This window comes from Squalius cephalus, assembly GCF_949319135.1.
Source record: "Squalius cephalus genome assembly, chromosome: 20".
NCBI classification, from domain to species: domain Eukaryota; kingdom Metazoa; phylum Chordata; class Actinopteri; order Cypriniformes; family Leuciscidae; genus Squalius; species Squalius cephalus.
In genome coordinates, this window is record NC_137141.1 from 8,572,824 (window position 1) to 8,589,443 (window position 16,620).

Sequence of the window (16,620 nt, forward strand, 5' to 3'; positions counted from 1 at the left end):
ATATATTTCCATAATAGTATTATTGTATAAATATATATTTATATACCTCGAATGTGTTTGAATATTTCGCCAGTATCAGCACTGGGACTTTTCTTACCGTTTGTATCACACTGCTTGTCTGTGTTTGCACAATTTGCATCATTAAGCCAGTAGGGGGTGACAGGTGACTGTCTTTAGAGGGAGCAATTGAACCATTAATTGAACTGATCAGTCCAAAAACATTGATTCATTATTATGTTTAAATGTTAGCAAATGTTAAATATGTGCCTTGTTTTACTTTATTTGCTATTGACATATCCGACCAAACTACAAACTTTCCAGCAATGTCTGGGAAAAGGGAAGCCCTCAATAAGCTTGCGGGTCTGTGCCGCTGAGCACTCAATCCACTCCGCGTTTCGCTTATCAGCTCGTGCACACCAGCTATATTGGCGTAAATATTTTCTTTTCGTTTTTAAACATTTACTTCATAGACATCCTTCTCTGATATATCCATTCTATTCTCTGTTTTCTCTGTTGTCTGTGTTTCTTTGTCACAAGCTGTATGGTATCGGAGCATTTTAATGAGTACGAGAGTACACAAGCATAGTATCGGACCCGATACTGATACCGGTATTGTGCATCCCTGTTTAGAGCCCTGCATTTCAGCCCGAGCCCGACGGGCCCCGACTTTTTTACGCCCCTAGGGCCGGGCTTCGGGCCAATTTTCACGTCATAGTTAAAATGCGGGCCGGGCCTCGGGCCTTTTTTGGGTTATCCTGCTTTTTATATTTTTAGACATTAATTTTAAAAAAAAATTTGAGAAGTTGACGTTGACGATAGAAAAACAAACATAGAAAGACATTTCGTAACCTCATAACTTATGGCGTTTTTTTCCTGTCAAATGTCGAGAGCGCATTATTGTAGCGTGAAAGTAGGCTACATTAATATAATGCGCGAGCGCGAATCTCTCTGCTTGCACACGGAATATAATGCGCGAGCGCGAATCTCTCTGCTCGCACACGGAGGCTAATGTGCCGAGCGCGAATCTCTCTGCTCGCACACGGAATATAATGTGCCGAGCGCGAATCTCTCTGCTCGCGCGCGGGAACTGTACGTGCCCTGCACTTAAAACGTGTTTTAAATACTGGCCATTATAGCCATCAGCTAATCTTAAAATTACACTGACATATGACTGACATGACAGTCTGTCTCACGCACGCACACAGAAGGTTTCCCGTCAGCGCGACCCACGATTCACCTCATGTGCAAATAATGGAGAATATTAAGAGAAAAATCGCGTGCGTGAGAAGAATTCGTGATAGAAGAAAGGAGGACTGGGTTAAAACCTTCCACTGTGGATGCTTAGCTATTCTTTTTCTCCACGATGCTCTGTTAGAGACTGTTCTAACTTTTCGTTTGATTGGACTTTATTTTCGTTTAACTGTTGGAAACCTCTGATGTTTTTCGTTTGATTGGACTTTGTTTTCGTTTAACTGTTGGAAACCACTGGAAAAAAAGAATGGCCATGTTCTGTGGTGCATTTTTGAGGTAAGATAATCTGCAAATAATTTGTTTTTAATTTATTTAATTTAATAGGCTATTGCTCATTTCGTTTGCAAGCGCTGTTGCGAGCAGCCTGAGCCTTCCTCAGTATTTCAAAAAAATTTCAAAATTTTTTACTCACTGTGGTTTAATAAATAAACATTTATTAAACTAACTGTCTGTGTGATATGCTTGAAGTTTTTTATATCTATTGATTTTATTGTAGACAAGTAAAGTATTATAGCATTGATTTGAGAGGCTCAATTGATCAAACATGTTTTACTTGCTGTCGGCTCGGTTTGCTTGGTCGTCATTTAAAAAAAAAAAATGCTCCAAACATTTGATTTGTCTAAATTAACCTAATAAAAAAACATAACTAACAAAACTGAGCTATTTTAAAGGGAAAGTTTTTTGCAAATAGGGCAGGCTGCCGCTGTGTAATGAAAAAAAAAAAAAAAAAAAAAGGGGCTCGGGTCGGGCTCGGGCTGATAATTCTGATGAGCTGTCGGACACGGGTCGGGCTAGGGCCTGAGCGTCTCGGGCCAGGGCCGGGCTCGGGCCTAAATTTGAGGCCCGTGCAGGGCTCTATCCCTGTTTAAAACCGTGTGTTGGCTGAGGAACACTGGACTGAAAAGTGAGGAATAATCTAAATATCCTTCTGTTGTTTTACATCTCACCACAATTGAACATTCTGCAGTTCCACGTCACCCAGAATCTCCAGCTGATCAATGGAGGTCAAGTCCTGCACTCTGTGCTTGTAATCCAGCAGGTGGGATCCGTTAACTGCTATCTTAAACTGATGAAGCTGACATAGGATGATCATCTGACAAGATGAAGCAAAAAAAAAAAAGTTTATTGATATACCATTTCACAAATACACAAATCTTGCTTCTGAAGACAAATAAAGTAACTAAAATGATTGATAGAACATGCTAGAATCATGCTACATTAGAAACATGCTAGCAAATGTGCTAAACCAAAAATCAAGTATAAACCAGCATATTGGTCCAGACAGGTTCATGCTGGTTCGAGCTGTTAAAGTGCTGAAGCTGGTCAAGCAAAACTGAGCTGATGCACCAGCACTTCTGCTTCCCATGCAGGGGACCAGCAACCAGCATCCCACGCTGGTCCCAACATGCAAAACATTCCTTATGCTGGTGACCAGCAATGCTGGATTTTTCAGCAGGGACATGTTGGGTCTACTATTTAGGCTTATTATTTTTCTTTTGATTCTTATTCTCAGACCAAAGTTTCTAAAATGAATCTGGGGTAACACTTTATTTATAAGATAGGTACTGTTACATATCTTACGTGTACTTACTATAGTAATAAACAGCAAATTATGCATATTTACATGCAGCTAACCCTAAACCATTTTGTCTCGCGGTCTGGTTGAAACTAAGCTGGGGTCTGGTGTTGTGCCAAATGTCGAATCAATGTCAAATCATCTCCTTTTTTGTTTATTATCTCATTTGTCGTGCACTAACCTACCTAACCCTAATTATATAGTAAGTACATGTTGTCAATTACTATTACATCCTGATTCTCTGAAGTTTTCCTTTTCTTGGTGTAGTAATCCCTCAACTAAAAATACAGCTCTTGATTTCTTTGTCCAAAATATATACTATACATAGCTGTTATTCCCTTTCCTGCCATTGTTGAAATACTATATACTTTCTCTGATTAAATTCTTTATCGTAAGTGAACCATTATACCAGAGTATAATTTCTTTCCCCAATTTGAACTGTTAAACAATAAAATGACATATTTACAAAACTGGGTCCAGCTTATTCCCCTTTAAGTGTTTGAACATGGATGTCTTGATTTTAATTTTTATGTATTTCTATCCGGCTATGTAACTAGAAGAGCACAAAACTTTTTTCTTTTAGTTGGAATGACCATAGGGTTACATAAACCACTTCTCAGTGTCTCTCGTTATGTTATGGGTAAATATGTCATAATTGGACCCATACAATTTTGTTAGGTCTTTATTAGAATTTTGCTTCCTAATTCAAGTCTTTATTTCATTGGAGTTCCTTATTTGGTTTACAGTTAAACATAAGACGCCATTAAAAATAAACAATCCACTTGTTCCTGACGTGGGATCCTTCTGAAGACTGTACAAAGATGTAAGCGAGCAGAGTAGAAAAACAATAGCCTAATTCAAAATGGCCCTGAGCACTTGTGGTGTGAACATCTCTGTTGTTATGACACGCTGCTTACTTTAAACGGCAGAAATGGTAAAATGGTTGTCATTTCGTCTCGAGTTCCGAATGGTGACTCAATGTCAGATCATCACCGTTTTTGTTTATTATCTCCTTTGTTGTGAACTGACTACAGCAGCCACAAAATGTGACATTTTGCAGTGCGTTTTCAGAGTTCCTTTGAAACTCAAATCTAGATAAGTGAAAATCTTTTACTCCTTATCTTGGTGCATTCGTCAACTTTTAATTTATAAACTAGCAAATATACAGTTCTAAAACCAAGCGTCATGGTTTTTACTTGTCTTGCATTTGAGATTATTAAGAATATACACTGCAGTGTTTACATTATGGTAAATTGACTGCATTTATATAGCGCTTTCAACAGACCCATGGCCTCCAAAGCGCTTTACATATTGCCTCACATTCACCCACTCATTCATACACCGACGGCGGTGTCAGCCATGCAAGGTGCCATCCAGCTCGTCGGGAGCAGCTGGGGTTAGGTGTCTTGCTCATGGACACCTCGACACTTGGTCAGGTGGAACCGGGGATTGAACCACCAACCTTCCGGTTTGTAGACAACCTACATGAACCACTGAGCCCCAGCCGCCACAATATTATCATGTCTATATAGCAGCAGCAGCAAGCAGTTTATGTAGTCGATGTGAGAATAAAGCACCATATTCGCTCAAAATCTCCAACAACGCTTTCAATATTATTTAAGGGCTTTAAAATGCATTACAAATTCAGACGGCAAAGTTAGAGAATATTATAAACAGCAGCAGCATGCATAGCAAATTCAGACTGCCATGTTAATAAATATTAACAGCAGCAGCATGGATAATAAATTCAAATTATAATGTTCGCAAATAATATTAACAGGGGCAGCTGTATTTTAGTGGCAAAGCATGGCTGGTATATGAACTCGTTAAAATGAATTAAGGATTCAATTATGTTCTCTTTCATAGGTTCACTCAACGCTGCGGATAGCGCAGTGGGATATTCTGTGAATGTGCCGATTGTCTGAAGCCCTATAGAATCACGCCAATTCATTGGCTGATGGCGCCAGCGCAATCTGGCTCCGCCCCGACGCTCTTACGTCGCATCATTACATATTCGCGCGCGCCATCTGCTCCTCAGATTTCTCTGCCTTCAGAACGAAGCGGTCACGTTGCCTTCGCTCGTGATTTTTCTGAGCTCGAAAAATACGACTTCTGGATTATTCTCGGCGCTTCTGCGACTGTTCAAGCGGAACTCTGTTTCTCCTTACGGTGAAGTTGCCATGGAATACCGACGCTGTACCCCGCCATGTGCTCGTTACATCGCTAACGACGACCCACACAGTAAGTGTGTTAAATGTTTGGGCTTTTCACATGCGCGCGAGGCAGTCATAGGATCGTCTAAATGCAAATTCTGTGAAAATTTGTTGCTCAAAACCCTCAAATCGCGGCTCGCGGTTTTTGAGAGGGAATAATTCGTCTCACCCTGTCGCGCTCCCGAGGCCTCTCGAGGATCCGCGACTTGGGGTTCGGATGTAGAGCTTGAGGATGTGGAGTTCGAGCAGACGAGCCCCGCTCTTTCTCTCCCTCCCTCCCCTCGGCACGCGCAAAGCATGGCAGTCGAATTTTCGCACGATTATTTGCGCCCCAGCCCGAGAGCACGCGTTCAGACAGTTCATGCCCAGGAGGGCTAGGAAACCTTCTGCTCCCTCACCTGTTCGACCCAGAGAACGTCCCTCTCATAGACCGGAGTTCTTTAACAGGAGGAGCGAACCGGTGCATCCCCCAACTAACACAGTTTGGGGAGCCCGTGGTCGCCCGTTTCCCCGTCAACGGCCTCACAAGCGCCTCCAGATGAAGCAGTCTGACAAACCGACCGCTCCGGCGGCCCAGAGCCGTTCCTGACCCTCCGGTCGGAAAAAGGAGAGCTCCTCTGCTTCCTCAAGGTTGGGACAGACCGCGCAAGCGTTTCTGCCCACCTCCCAGCTCTCCTTTCCTTGCCCTGTCACCTTCGCCACTCAGAGTGTCTCGAAGTGCAGGCCATTTTTCACCATCTCTACTCAGCCCAGCGCGGCAGGAAGGAGACGCTTTTTGCTTTCTCCCCTCACCCCCGACACTCTCTATAACTGCCGGTCGCATCCTCGGAGGCACTTTTCGTTTTCCTCCGGAGCAGGCGGACCTGGTCACCATGACCCCAGCATCGATGCCTCCCATCACGTGCCAGGACGCCAAGGGCTCTCCTGCACAGCCAACTTCTCTACCCCACGAATGTCAACACGGCACCCTCACTCAGGTATGTCGTCTGCATTACAACATCCCTCTTCCTCTTTCACATTTCTTTCAAGAATGGGAGCGCTTACCAGGGGTATCGTCTTGGGTTCTTCGCACAGTTCGGTTCGGCTACACTCTTCAGTTTTGCCGCAATCCCCCTTGTTTCAACGGGGTCTTTCCTACTGTAGTAGACAGCGCCACTCAGGCTTCTGTACTTCAGCAGGAAATTTCATCCCTCCTTCTCAAAGGAGCAATAGAGGAGGTTCCTTCAGGGAAAACAGAACGGGGCTTTTACAGCCGTTATTTCCTGGTCCCGAAGAAGGGCGGCGGTTTGCGTCCCATACTGGACCTCCGCCGACTGAACTTCGCCCTTTACAAAAGGAAATTCAAGATGTTGACGCTGAAAGCTATCATATCTCAGATTCGGCCAGGGGATTGGTTCGTGACAGTAGACCTAAAGGATGCTTACTTTCACATCCAGGTTGTACGGCGACACAGGCAGTTCCTCAGGTTCGCCTTTGGAGAAAGAGCGTTCCAGTACAGGGTCCTTCCCTTCGGCCTCGCTCTGGCCCCGAGGACATTCACGAAGTGTATGGATGCAGCTCTGGCCCCATTGAGGCTCCAGGGCATCCGTATTCTAAATTACCTGGACGATTGGCTCATTTTAGCCCAGTCCAGGGAGCTAGTTACCCACCACAGAGACATCGTCTTGAGTCATATCCAGTCTCTCGGTTTGAAGTTGAACTCGGAGAAGAGTGTTCTTGCTCCGGCTCAAAGCACCGTTTTCTTGGGGGTGAACATGGATTCCGTTCTCATGCAGGCCCGCTTGGCTCCTGCGCGGATTTCCAGTCTAATGACATGCTTGGCCCGTTTTTCGCTAGGCCATCATGTGTCTGTGGGCACTTGCCGCAGGATGCTGGGCCTAATGGCCGCGGCCTCCTCCGTGCTACCACTGGGCCTGCTCCACATGAGACCCTTCATGTGGTGGATGAAGCTCTCAGGGGTTCGGCCCTCCGGGCCAACCCTTCGCCTACTAAAGGTATCGCGCAGTTGCTTTCAAGCCCTGTCAGTTTGGCGGGACCCTCTTTTTCTTCGGAAAGGGGTCAGCATGGGTGCGGTATTTCGTCGCCAGATGATTACGACGGATGCCTCTCTCACTGGCTGGGGAGCAGTTTTCGAGGGCAGACCAGCGTGTGGGGTCTGGACTGGCGAGACTCTCTCTTGGCACATAAACTGCCTGGAGTTAAGAGCCGTTTTTCTGGCTCTGCATCATTTTCTCCCTCTTCTGGAGGGACACCATGTAATTGTCAGAACAGACAACATGGCAGTGGTGTCTCATGTGAACCGGCAGGGGGGTTCTCGGTCGCGCACCCTAGACAGGCATGCGCGTCACCTTCTCCTGTGGTCTCGGAGCAGATTCCTATCTCTGAGAGCAGTTCATGTCCCAGGGGTTCTGAACCTCGCAGCAGATTTTCTGTCGAGGCAGAAACTCAAATCGGGAGAATGGATGTTGAACCGCCAGACGGTGGCCCTGATCTGGGGCCTCATTTATAAAGCTTGCGCACAAAACGGGGCTGAAAACATGCGTACGCCAGTTCCTGCGCAAAAGGTGGGATTTATAAAGAAAAACTTGACGGGAAAATTTGCGCACCTGCACGCAAACTCTGACCCATGCGTACGAACGTTTTGGAGATGGAGCACTTTGGCGACACCGATGGTGAGCTGGAGTTAAATGTATTTTTGGTCACTTTTATACAGAAAATCTAAAGAAAATTAAACATATACAGAAAGATTATACAAATACAATTTCAATCACCAAGCCTGTCACTTGAAGCAAATATCCATTCCTTCTTAAATGTCCGCGGCAGCGAGCGTGTTGAGCCGTTTAGTGAAACTGACGCAAATAACAGTTTAAATAAATAAAATACTTCTGATATAAACATTTATATTAAATATGCCATTCAAATGAATGGAGTTAAACATTTAAACATGAAATAATTACTGAAGTTACAACATTTTTTTAAATTCAATCATTAGAAATATTAGTTGTGGATGCGATTGTTTTTGAACACTTTTCCTGTGGCGTGCATTAATGTTTTAACCACAGAGATAATTGCTTATCATGATAATACCAGATTGTCTGAGAAAATTGTTTCGTGCAAATAATGCCCAAGGCCTATCTGTTTCCATTAAAAATATAAATCAATTAAAAATACAATTCGGCAAGTGGAAAAGATTGAGAAAAACTTTCTCTGAAATGTATTTTATTTGATTTATGTAGGCTATTCAAAAACAAGGCAAGGATAGACAACTACTTGATTTGTATTAATGTAATGTTTCTTGTACCGTTTATATAATTTGCATATGATTATTCATCCACGTGATAACGTTTAAGTTATCACGTGGATGAATAATCATATGCAAATGATATGTAGATGAGGATCTGCATAGTAAAACTAGGCGTTGTAAGCTCCATATATGGTTATTTCGGGTGGAGACGCATGTACGCACAATCTTCCGCTGACTGGGATTTATAAAGTGAATTCTGCGCAGGTTCTGGCGTACACACGGTTTTATAAGTCTGAATATTTTTTTGCGTACGCCATTTTTGGCTTTCGGGTGCACGTACACTTTTAGTAAGGTTCCTACGCACAGTTTTATAAATGAGGCCCCAGGGAGGTTTTCGGAGAAGCGGAAGTGGACCTCTTTGCATCTCAAGAGTCATCCCAATGCCCGCTTTGGTTCTCCCTGAGTCCCCCGGCTCCATTAGGGATAGATGCGTTCGCTCACCCTTGGCCAACGCAGAAACTCTACCCACCCATCAAACTGATCCAGGCGGTCTTGGCCAGAGTGAGAGAGAGCGGAGTCCGCCTCCTCCTGGTAGCTCCGTTCTGGCCGTCTCAGCCATGGTTTTCGGAGCTAATTCCTCTGCTGGAATCTTCCCCCTGGAAGATCCCGGTCAGGGAAGACCTGCTGTCCCAGCTGCAGGGCAGGATATGGCATCCTCGCCCAGACATGTGGAAGCTGTATGTTTGGCCGATCAGAGGCCGTTAGCATTAAGTTCTGATCTCCCAACTGACGTTCTCCTGACGTTCTCCTGACTACTCGACCATTGCGAGTGCTAGAGCCCCTTCTACAAGGAGGCTATATTCTTCCAAATGGAAGGTTTTTGAGACATGGTGCTTAGCACATGATAGGAGCCCAGTTAACTGCCCTGTTGGTTCAGTACTGGAATTCCTGCAGGAGAAGTTTGCTTCTGGAGCAGCTGCTACCACTCTCAGAGTTTATGTCGCAGCTATTGCAGCACATAGGGAATCAGACGAGATTCCCCTGGGGAAACTAAGGTTAGTTTCGGCCTTCATGCGTGGGGTTAAGCGACTGAAACCGGCTCGCTCCCCTAGAGTTCCCTCATGGGACCTTTCTGTTGTCCTAGAGGGTTTGATGAAGGCCCCCTTTGAGCCCTTGGAGTCAGCTCCGGAGCGGATTCTAACTCTCAAGGTTTCTCTTTTGTTGGCTTTGTCCTCATTAAAGCGGGTAGGAGACTTACAAGCTCTTTCTGTTAGCGAGTCTTGCTTGGACTTTGCTCCTGGCTTGGTTAAGGTTTCCTTGAGGCCGAGACCAGGGTATGTCCCCAAAGTTCTTTCCACAACTTTCCGCTCGCAGGTGGTTAACCTTAACGCTTTCCACCCTCCTCCATTTTCTTCTGAGGAAGATAAGAAGCTTAACTTGCTCTGCCCAGTTCGCTCTCTTAAGACAGTGGTTCCCAAACTTTTAACAGACATGTACCCCCTGAGACATTATAGATCTTCCGGAGTACCCCCAACACCACCAATTGTTAACAACAAGTTTTTTTATTTTTTATTAATATTTATTTTTATCAATTTTGTCGAGAATAGTGAATAGAATCATAAACATATGATACAAATCTAATCAAAAGTCAACATATGATACAAATAGGGCTGTGACGGTGGCAGTTTTTTACCACCGCGGTAGTAATGGACCCAAATACCGGCGGTGTTGCGGTGGTCTGGTGGTTGTTTTGAAATAAATAAAAAAACAAAACAAAGAAACAACACACTAAAGCCTGTAAAGCATTGAAATAAATATCAGTAAATACTGGTAACCTACATAATATAATAAAGTTGAATCTATTTAAAAATAAATAAATAAATAAAAACTTTCGTTAAATTTTCCACACAAAGACGCGTGATACAGCCTACGCTCTGCTCTTTGAGAGGGATGTGGGACACGAGCAGGAAAGAGACCATCGATCTATTTTCTGGTATCTTCATGTTTTCTACTTGTAAAAGGTATGAAGAGCGAATTCTATCTTCCACAAGGGCATTTAGCCACTGATATGGCATTTAGGCTATGTTTGCGCGCTGCCAGAGAAAGCCAAACTAAAATCACCCGCGCGTGTGAAACGCGCTTTACAAATGAACTTGACGCGCCTTACCAATTATCATATGTCTAATAACAAGCACAAACTGTGTTAAAAAGAATTTGACGTACAAGTAAAAATGTAGGCTATCTGTCCTAACACAGTAAAGAATACGAAAATAATCGACCTAAAAGCGAACAAAGGAAGAAACGTTTATAATCCCCTTTGGAAATGGGTGAGACGCGAGTGAAGATATGGGAAAAGAAACAAGAGATTCCATGCAGGGATGAGTCACGATTTTTGAATATTCGATTAGTTGATTTAATTATAGAATATCTAATGTTCTAATGTCTGTTGTGCGATCATTCTCTAAAATAAAATCTCCATGTTCTGGTGCTGATGCGGTGGTGACGAGTTCATGTAACCAGAGGGTGACGCTGCCAATAACGCACATAACAGCTGTCACAAAGAGCCGGCAAAAGTAATGAATGTGTCAAATATAGCAAGGAGACATTTGAATAGTTTATTAATAAAGTGTTTGTTTTTTTGTGTCAGTGTTAGTTAGTTGTTGACGATGCTGACTCGTCATCTTCGCAGTGAACGCGCCTATAGAGAGAAATGCACACTTCATACGGATTACATGCATATGCTAGTCGGTTTATTTTCGTTTTGAATTGTTTTGTTTAAAAGTAGACGGTTCAAGCTCTCTATAAGGAATAACTAATGAAATATTTTTAAATTCGCTAATAATCGGATGACCAGATTGCAAACCAGAATTCAAAGCCGAAAAAGCTTAAGTTTATGGGCTCACGCACAACTCTCTCATTCGTCATGATTTCAAACTTTTCCATGGCTGCGATATAACATTTAATTGCTAACCTATTATTTCTTTTGTAAACAAAGCTTTGTGTGTCATAATATTAATGTAAAACAGCATTCATTTTTTTTGGCAAACCACCGCCGGTACTACTCAGCCACCGCGGTGGTGCGGTTGTCAAGATTACCGGCAATTCGCGTACCCCCTGAAATCAGTCCACGTACCCCTGGGGGTACGCGTACCCCAGTTTGACAACCGTGGTCTTAAGATATATTTAGACCGCTCAGGCGGTTGGAGGAAATCTAACCAGCTTCTGGTTTGCTTCGGTGCTGGCCGCTGTGGGCTTGCTGCATCAAAGCAGAGGATTTCTCACTGGGTCACAGAAGCTATCTCGTTGGCTTACGAGGTGCGTGGCTTGCCTTCACCTCTTAGCATTAGAGCACATTCCACCAAAAGTGTGGCATCTTCTCAAGCTCTTTTTAGAGGAGCACTTTTGGAGGACATTTGTGTTGCGGCAGGCTGGTCCTCTCCGCACACTTTTGTAAGATTCTACAATTTGGATCTTGACATGACCCCGGGTTCCCAGGTTCTTTCTGTTTGAACTCATCTTGGTCGTTGTCTCATTTATGTACCAGTCATGGAAAGCGCTCTAGCTTGGCGAGTTTGGTAGTCCGTTCCCACTGCGCTATCCGCAGCGTTGAGTGAACCTATGAAAGAGAACGTCTCTGGTTACTTGCGTAACCTATGTTCTCTGAATAGGGAACGAGACGCTGCGTTAGCTGCCAAGCTCCTCGCGCTGCTGACAGTTTTCTTTTCGGCAGAGAAATCTGAGGAGCAGATGGCGTGTGCGAATATGTAATGATGCGACGTAAGAGCGTCGGGGCGGAGCCAGATTGTGCGGGCGCCATCAGCCAATGAATTGGCGTGATTCTATAGGGCTTCAGACAATCGGCACATTCAGAGAATATCCCACTGCGCTATCCGCAGCGTCTCGTTCCTTATTCAGAGAACATAGGTTACGCAAGTAACCAGAGACGTTTTCACCTATTCAACGGAGAATAGCGCAATTCTAAGTATTTGTATTTGTACAGCAGCAGCAGTGTGCAATTATTATTAAATATTATTAAATAATATAATTATTAATATTATTAATAGCAGCAGCGGCAGAAGAGAGTAGTGAATGTGTGTGAGGGTATAGCGAAAAAGCATTATGGTAAGCATAAGTCATTTACGTCACACAGTTAGTTGGTCTTGGGAGTCGGTAGTTTATCACTACAATGGCGCAATCAGATCATTTTAAGCTGCCAAACTCCGGGAAAGTTTTCAGTCCAATTATCCAGTAAGCGAATACATTCAAACAATCAGTCCAAAACGGTGCTAATGTAAAGAAAACCAGTCTTATTACATCAGAGATGAATGATAGTGACTCGCGGACGGTTTTCAGTTAATTATTCATTCTGGTGTACGTTTAGCTTTAAACATGAGCTCAGTCATGGCCAGATGATGTAAAAAACAATGTTTCTCGGCTGGATAAAGCAAACCAGCATCTCGCTAATAAAGTTTTGATGGATTCATTTTAGAATTAGTAACAGAGGCTTGGGCACAACTATCAAACTGTCAACTTGAGATTTGAATCCATGGAACAAGGAAGTAGTTCCGCATAAAAGAGGGTTTTTAAAGACACACTGTTGTTGTTTCTTATTTATTTACACACTTGTGCTGTCGAACTGTTGTACAGTATAAATGTAATATCACACTCATAGCCATGCGATTTGGCTGTATATCAGGCCTCCAGCCTCGTGCCTACGGCCGAATCACAGCCGTGCAGATATACAGCCATATCATTGGTGGTGGTTGAGGAGATTCCCCCCTTCTATGTAAAGTGCTTTGAGTGCAGAGAAAAGCGCTATATAAATGTCATGAATTATTATTATTATATCGTATGGCTACTCGTGTGATATTGCTCATAATTTATATTATAAATATATATATATATATATATATATATATATAGAGTCTACATAGGTGGCATAGGTCAAGTCACCTTCATTTATATAGCGCTTTTATCAATATAGATTGTTTCAAAGCAGCTTTACAGTGATAATAGGAAATTAAAAGTAACAGAGATTGTTGTGGCTTTACAGCAGCTCTAGAATAAAGTTGTTGTCCAGCTAAAGATAGTTTTTGATTGACTCACTTTCATTGCAAAGATCATTAGTTATTAAAGGGACACTTCACCCATTTGCATTAAGCTTTGCATTGTTAGAAACCCAGTCATACTATTGAATGGTCGTGCAACACTCTCTCATTTTCCCCTGAGACGGGAGAAATCTGTTATTTACCTCTTACACTTCCTCCTACAATGACGCAAAAATCGTCATTTTGCGTCATTGTAGGAGGAAGTGTTAGAGGGGGGGATTTCTGTTAAGACTACAGACACTAGTTTCTCATCTTTCCCAGGGTGGGGCGCGCTCACGCTACAGACCTATTACAGATCAGTGGGTGGGACTTTACTCTCTGAAACTGAAAGCAATATCCTCCATCTTGTTTGAAGCTAAGCTAACAGGCGCTGTGGAGACAGATGTAAAGTTATGACAATAGCGGAGGAGAGTGCTCAATATGATATAGAAGAAGAGGATTTCGGAAGTCTGCTGCTTGAATCAGGTGTTTGTGGCTACCTTTACAAGCCGCATTATAGCGAAGAGCAGCCGAGGCAGAAGACCTGCCTGCCGCGGACGAGGAGCCCGGACTGGCTCGAGTTAGGGCGGACTGGTGGCGCCGGTGATCTCACAATGCAGCTACGAACCGCTACGAACACAGAGATAGAGTCCGTCTGCGGCAAAGAATTTCAACGATGACAATTTCTCCTGGACGAAATCTCTGAATCAGACGAGGACACGGACGTTTGTGTTGAGAACTATCCTAGTTTCGCACCGCATATGTTCTGACTGAACATCCAGGTACCATGCAATAATTCACCTTTTCGAAAGAAATACAAACGAGGAGTAATGCACTATATGAGTTCGCCAACTAACTAGACATTTTGTGTGAATGTGAAATGAATTTCAAGCTCTGGTAGTAGCTAGCCTTGTAGACGGAAGAGTGATTTCTCTTATAGGCAGATATGCGCTTTCTGGATTAGTGGGAGTGGCTTGCGGAGCTGTGCAATGTGGTGCATTGTGGGAGTTGTTGTCTTTCATACAAATGCGTTCTGAAGTTATTTTTTGTCTTGTCTCGGTCACGAAGGCACCAAATTCAAAAATTATTTTACATTTCGACTACATATATGACCCACTTTAAATAAAAAACAATGTTCAAATGGGTGAAATGACCCTTTAACTTAGGAGCCGCTTACACAACACCGTTTTAACTGAGAACAGAAAACTTTTAATGGGTTCTGGCCGTTCATTTGCACGACAACAGTGTTTGGTGGCTCGAGAACGCAAACCTTGAAACAGGTTCCAAGGCGTAAGTTTTGAACATTTTTGAAAAACGTTATCATCTCCATGTAAACTTAAAAAACGTGAATCCTGTGAAAACGGCGACAGCGTGCACATGCATATCATGTGATTAGTCTATGTATGCGCATTTGAATATATATGTGCGCAAGCGTGTAGTCTTTCTTTACAAATTGACATTGCCAAATTACTTGTCTGGCCTGCATAATACAGAATTTTAAGTCGTTTCCGCGGATCGATGTGAACTGGAATCATTTTTATAACGTTTTATCTGTACAGAAGTAAAGGGAAGGGAAGGAGGCCTTCACACGGGAGAGACTAGTTGACACTTCAGGACTGCGTTGACGTCGTGTCCAGGCGCAGGTCCTTTATCAGATCTGGATACGGCCTGGATCCGGCGGACTACGGTAAACCTCGGGATAAACAGAGAGACTAATATTAGCGTAGACGCCATTCTTCTTATGATATAACGGGTACATCAGGTGTAATGGAAAGTGTTCCCGGTTCCGGCTGACCTAAGAGATGTGTTTTTAGTCTAGATTTAAACTGAGAGTGTCTGCTTCCTGAACAATGTTATGAAGACTGTTCCAAAGTTTTGGTGCTAAATAGGAAAAGGATCTACCGCCAGCAGTCGATTATCAACTAGCCAGAATTTTGAGATCGCTATAGACGTGAAGGACTATAATGCGTTAAGAGCTCGCTCAAGTACTGCGGAGCTAAACCATTTAGTGCTTTGTGAGTAATCAGCAATATTTTTAAATGTATACAATGTTTAATAGGGAGCCAATGTAGTGTTGACAGAACCGGGCTGATATGGTCATACTTCCTGGTAAGAACTCTAGCTCCAGCGTTTTGGACCAGCTGGAGTTTGTTTATTAAGCATACAGGGCAACCACCCATAAGAGCATTACAAAAATCTAGCCTTGAGGTCATGAACGCATGAACTAACTGTTCCGCATTTGTCAGTGAGAGCATATGTCGTTATTTAGAAATATTTTTAAAGGGGTGGTTGATTATGATTTCACTTTTTTATCTTTAGTTAGTGTGTAATGTTGCTGTTTGAGCATAAACAACATCTGCAAAGTAACGACGCTCAAAGTTCAAAGCTAAGGGGAGATATTTTTTATTTTACACAAATAGCTTTTTAAGGACTACAACAAACAGCTGATAGGGACTACAATGAGCTTCTTCCCAGGTTAGTGACATCACAACCCCTAAAATTTACATAAACCCTAACTCCGGGAACGCGATTTATAGATTGATTAATATCAATGAATCAATGACTAGAAGATAGTTAACTCCACATCAGCTACATACATTCATCAACTAACCATTCAGAAATGTCCTGTTGTGTTCTACATGTTGTCACTTCTTCTTGAGTCTCTCCATCTTTGTCCGACTTTTTGAACATAAAATGCTAAAAGTTTTAGAAATTTTTAAATGCATGTCTGTGTGAGGTAATCGGAGCTGCAAACAAGCTCCGCCCTCTGTGCCGGGAGCAGCAGCTCATTTGCATTTAAAGGGTTAGTTCACGCATAGGCCTGTCGCGATAGTCGATAAGTCAATTAATCGCACGATAAAAAAAAATGAGCTCGATAATTTTTCCGGCCGCGATAATTCCATTTGCATGCTTGTTTGTTTTCCTCGTCTCTCTCTCTCTACCAAAGAGACTGGATGACCACTCTCGCTCGGTTCTTTAGCGTATAGGAGGAGTGAACCCTCTTGTTGTCAGTTGCATGGTCTTTGTGTGGGGAGGCGGCGCCGCGTTTGCGGCTACTGCCGGGAGAGAGAGAAGACGCTAATTGTGAGTTGCGACAGCGAGCCCGATCACATGAAAATGCGTATCTATACCACGAATGTTATTTCTCGTGCCATTTATACGCCAAAAATAATTTTTGCGTGCATATGATACGCTCTTTATGGCGTGTAATACGCACGCACTCCTCACCCCTAATCCTAACCAAGTATT

The 16,620-nt window shown here is 43.2% G+C and overlaps 1 protein-coding gene across 2 annotated transcripts in view; it reads right to left on the minus strand.

Annotated features, from left to right (window-relative positions):
• Window positions 1-16,620, minus strand: part of lgals8b (galectin 8b) — a 33,670-nt gene that overhangs the window by 12,512 nt on the left and 4,538 nt on the right. For both annotated transcript variants that reach the window (XM_079853451.1, XM_079853452.1), the window contains exon 8: window positions 2,199-2,344. In XM_079853451.1, the coding sequence (XP_079709577.1) occupies window positions 2,199-2,344 (146 nt within the window). The remainder of the gene's footprint in view (window positions 1-2,198; window positions 2,345-16,620) is intronic.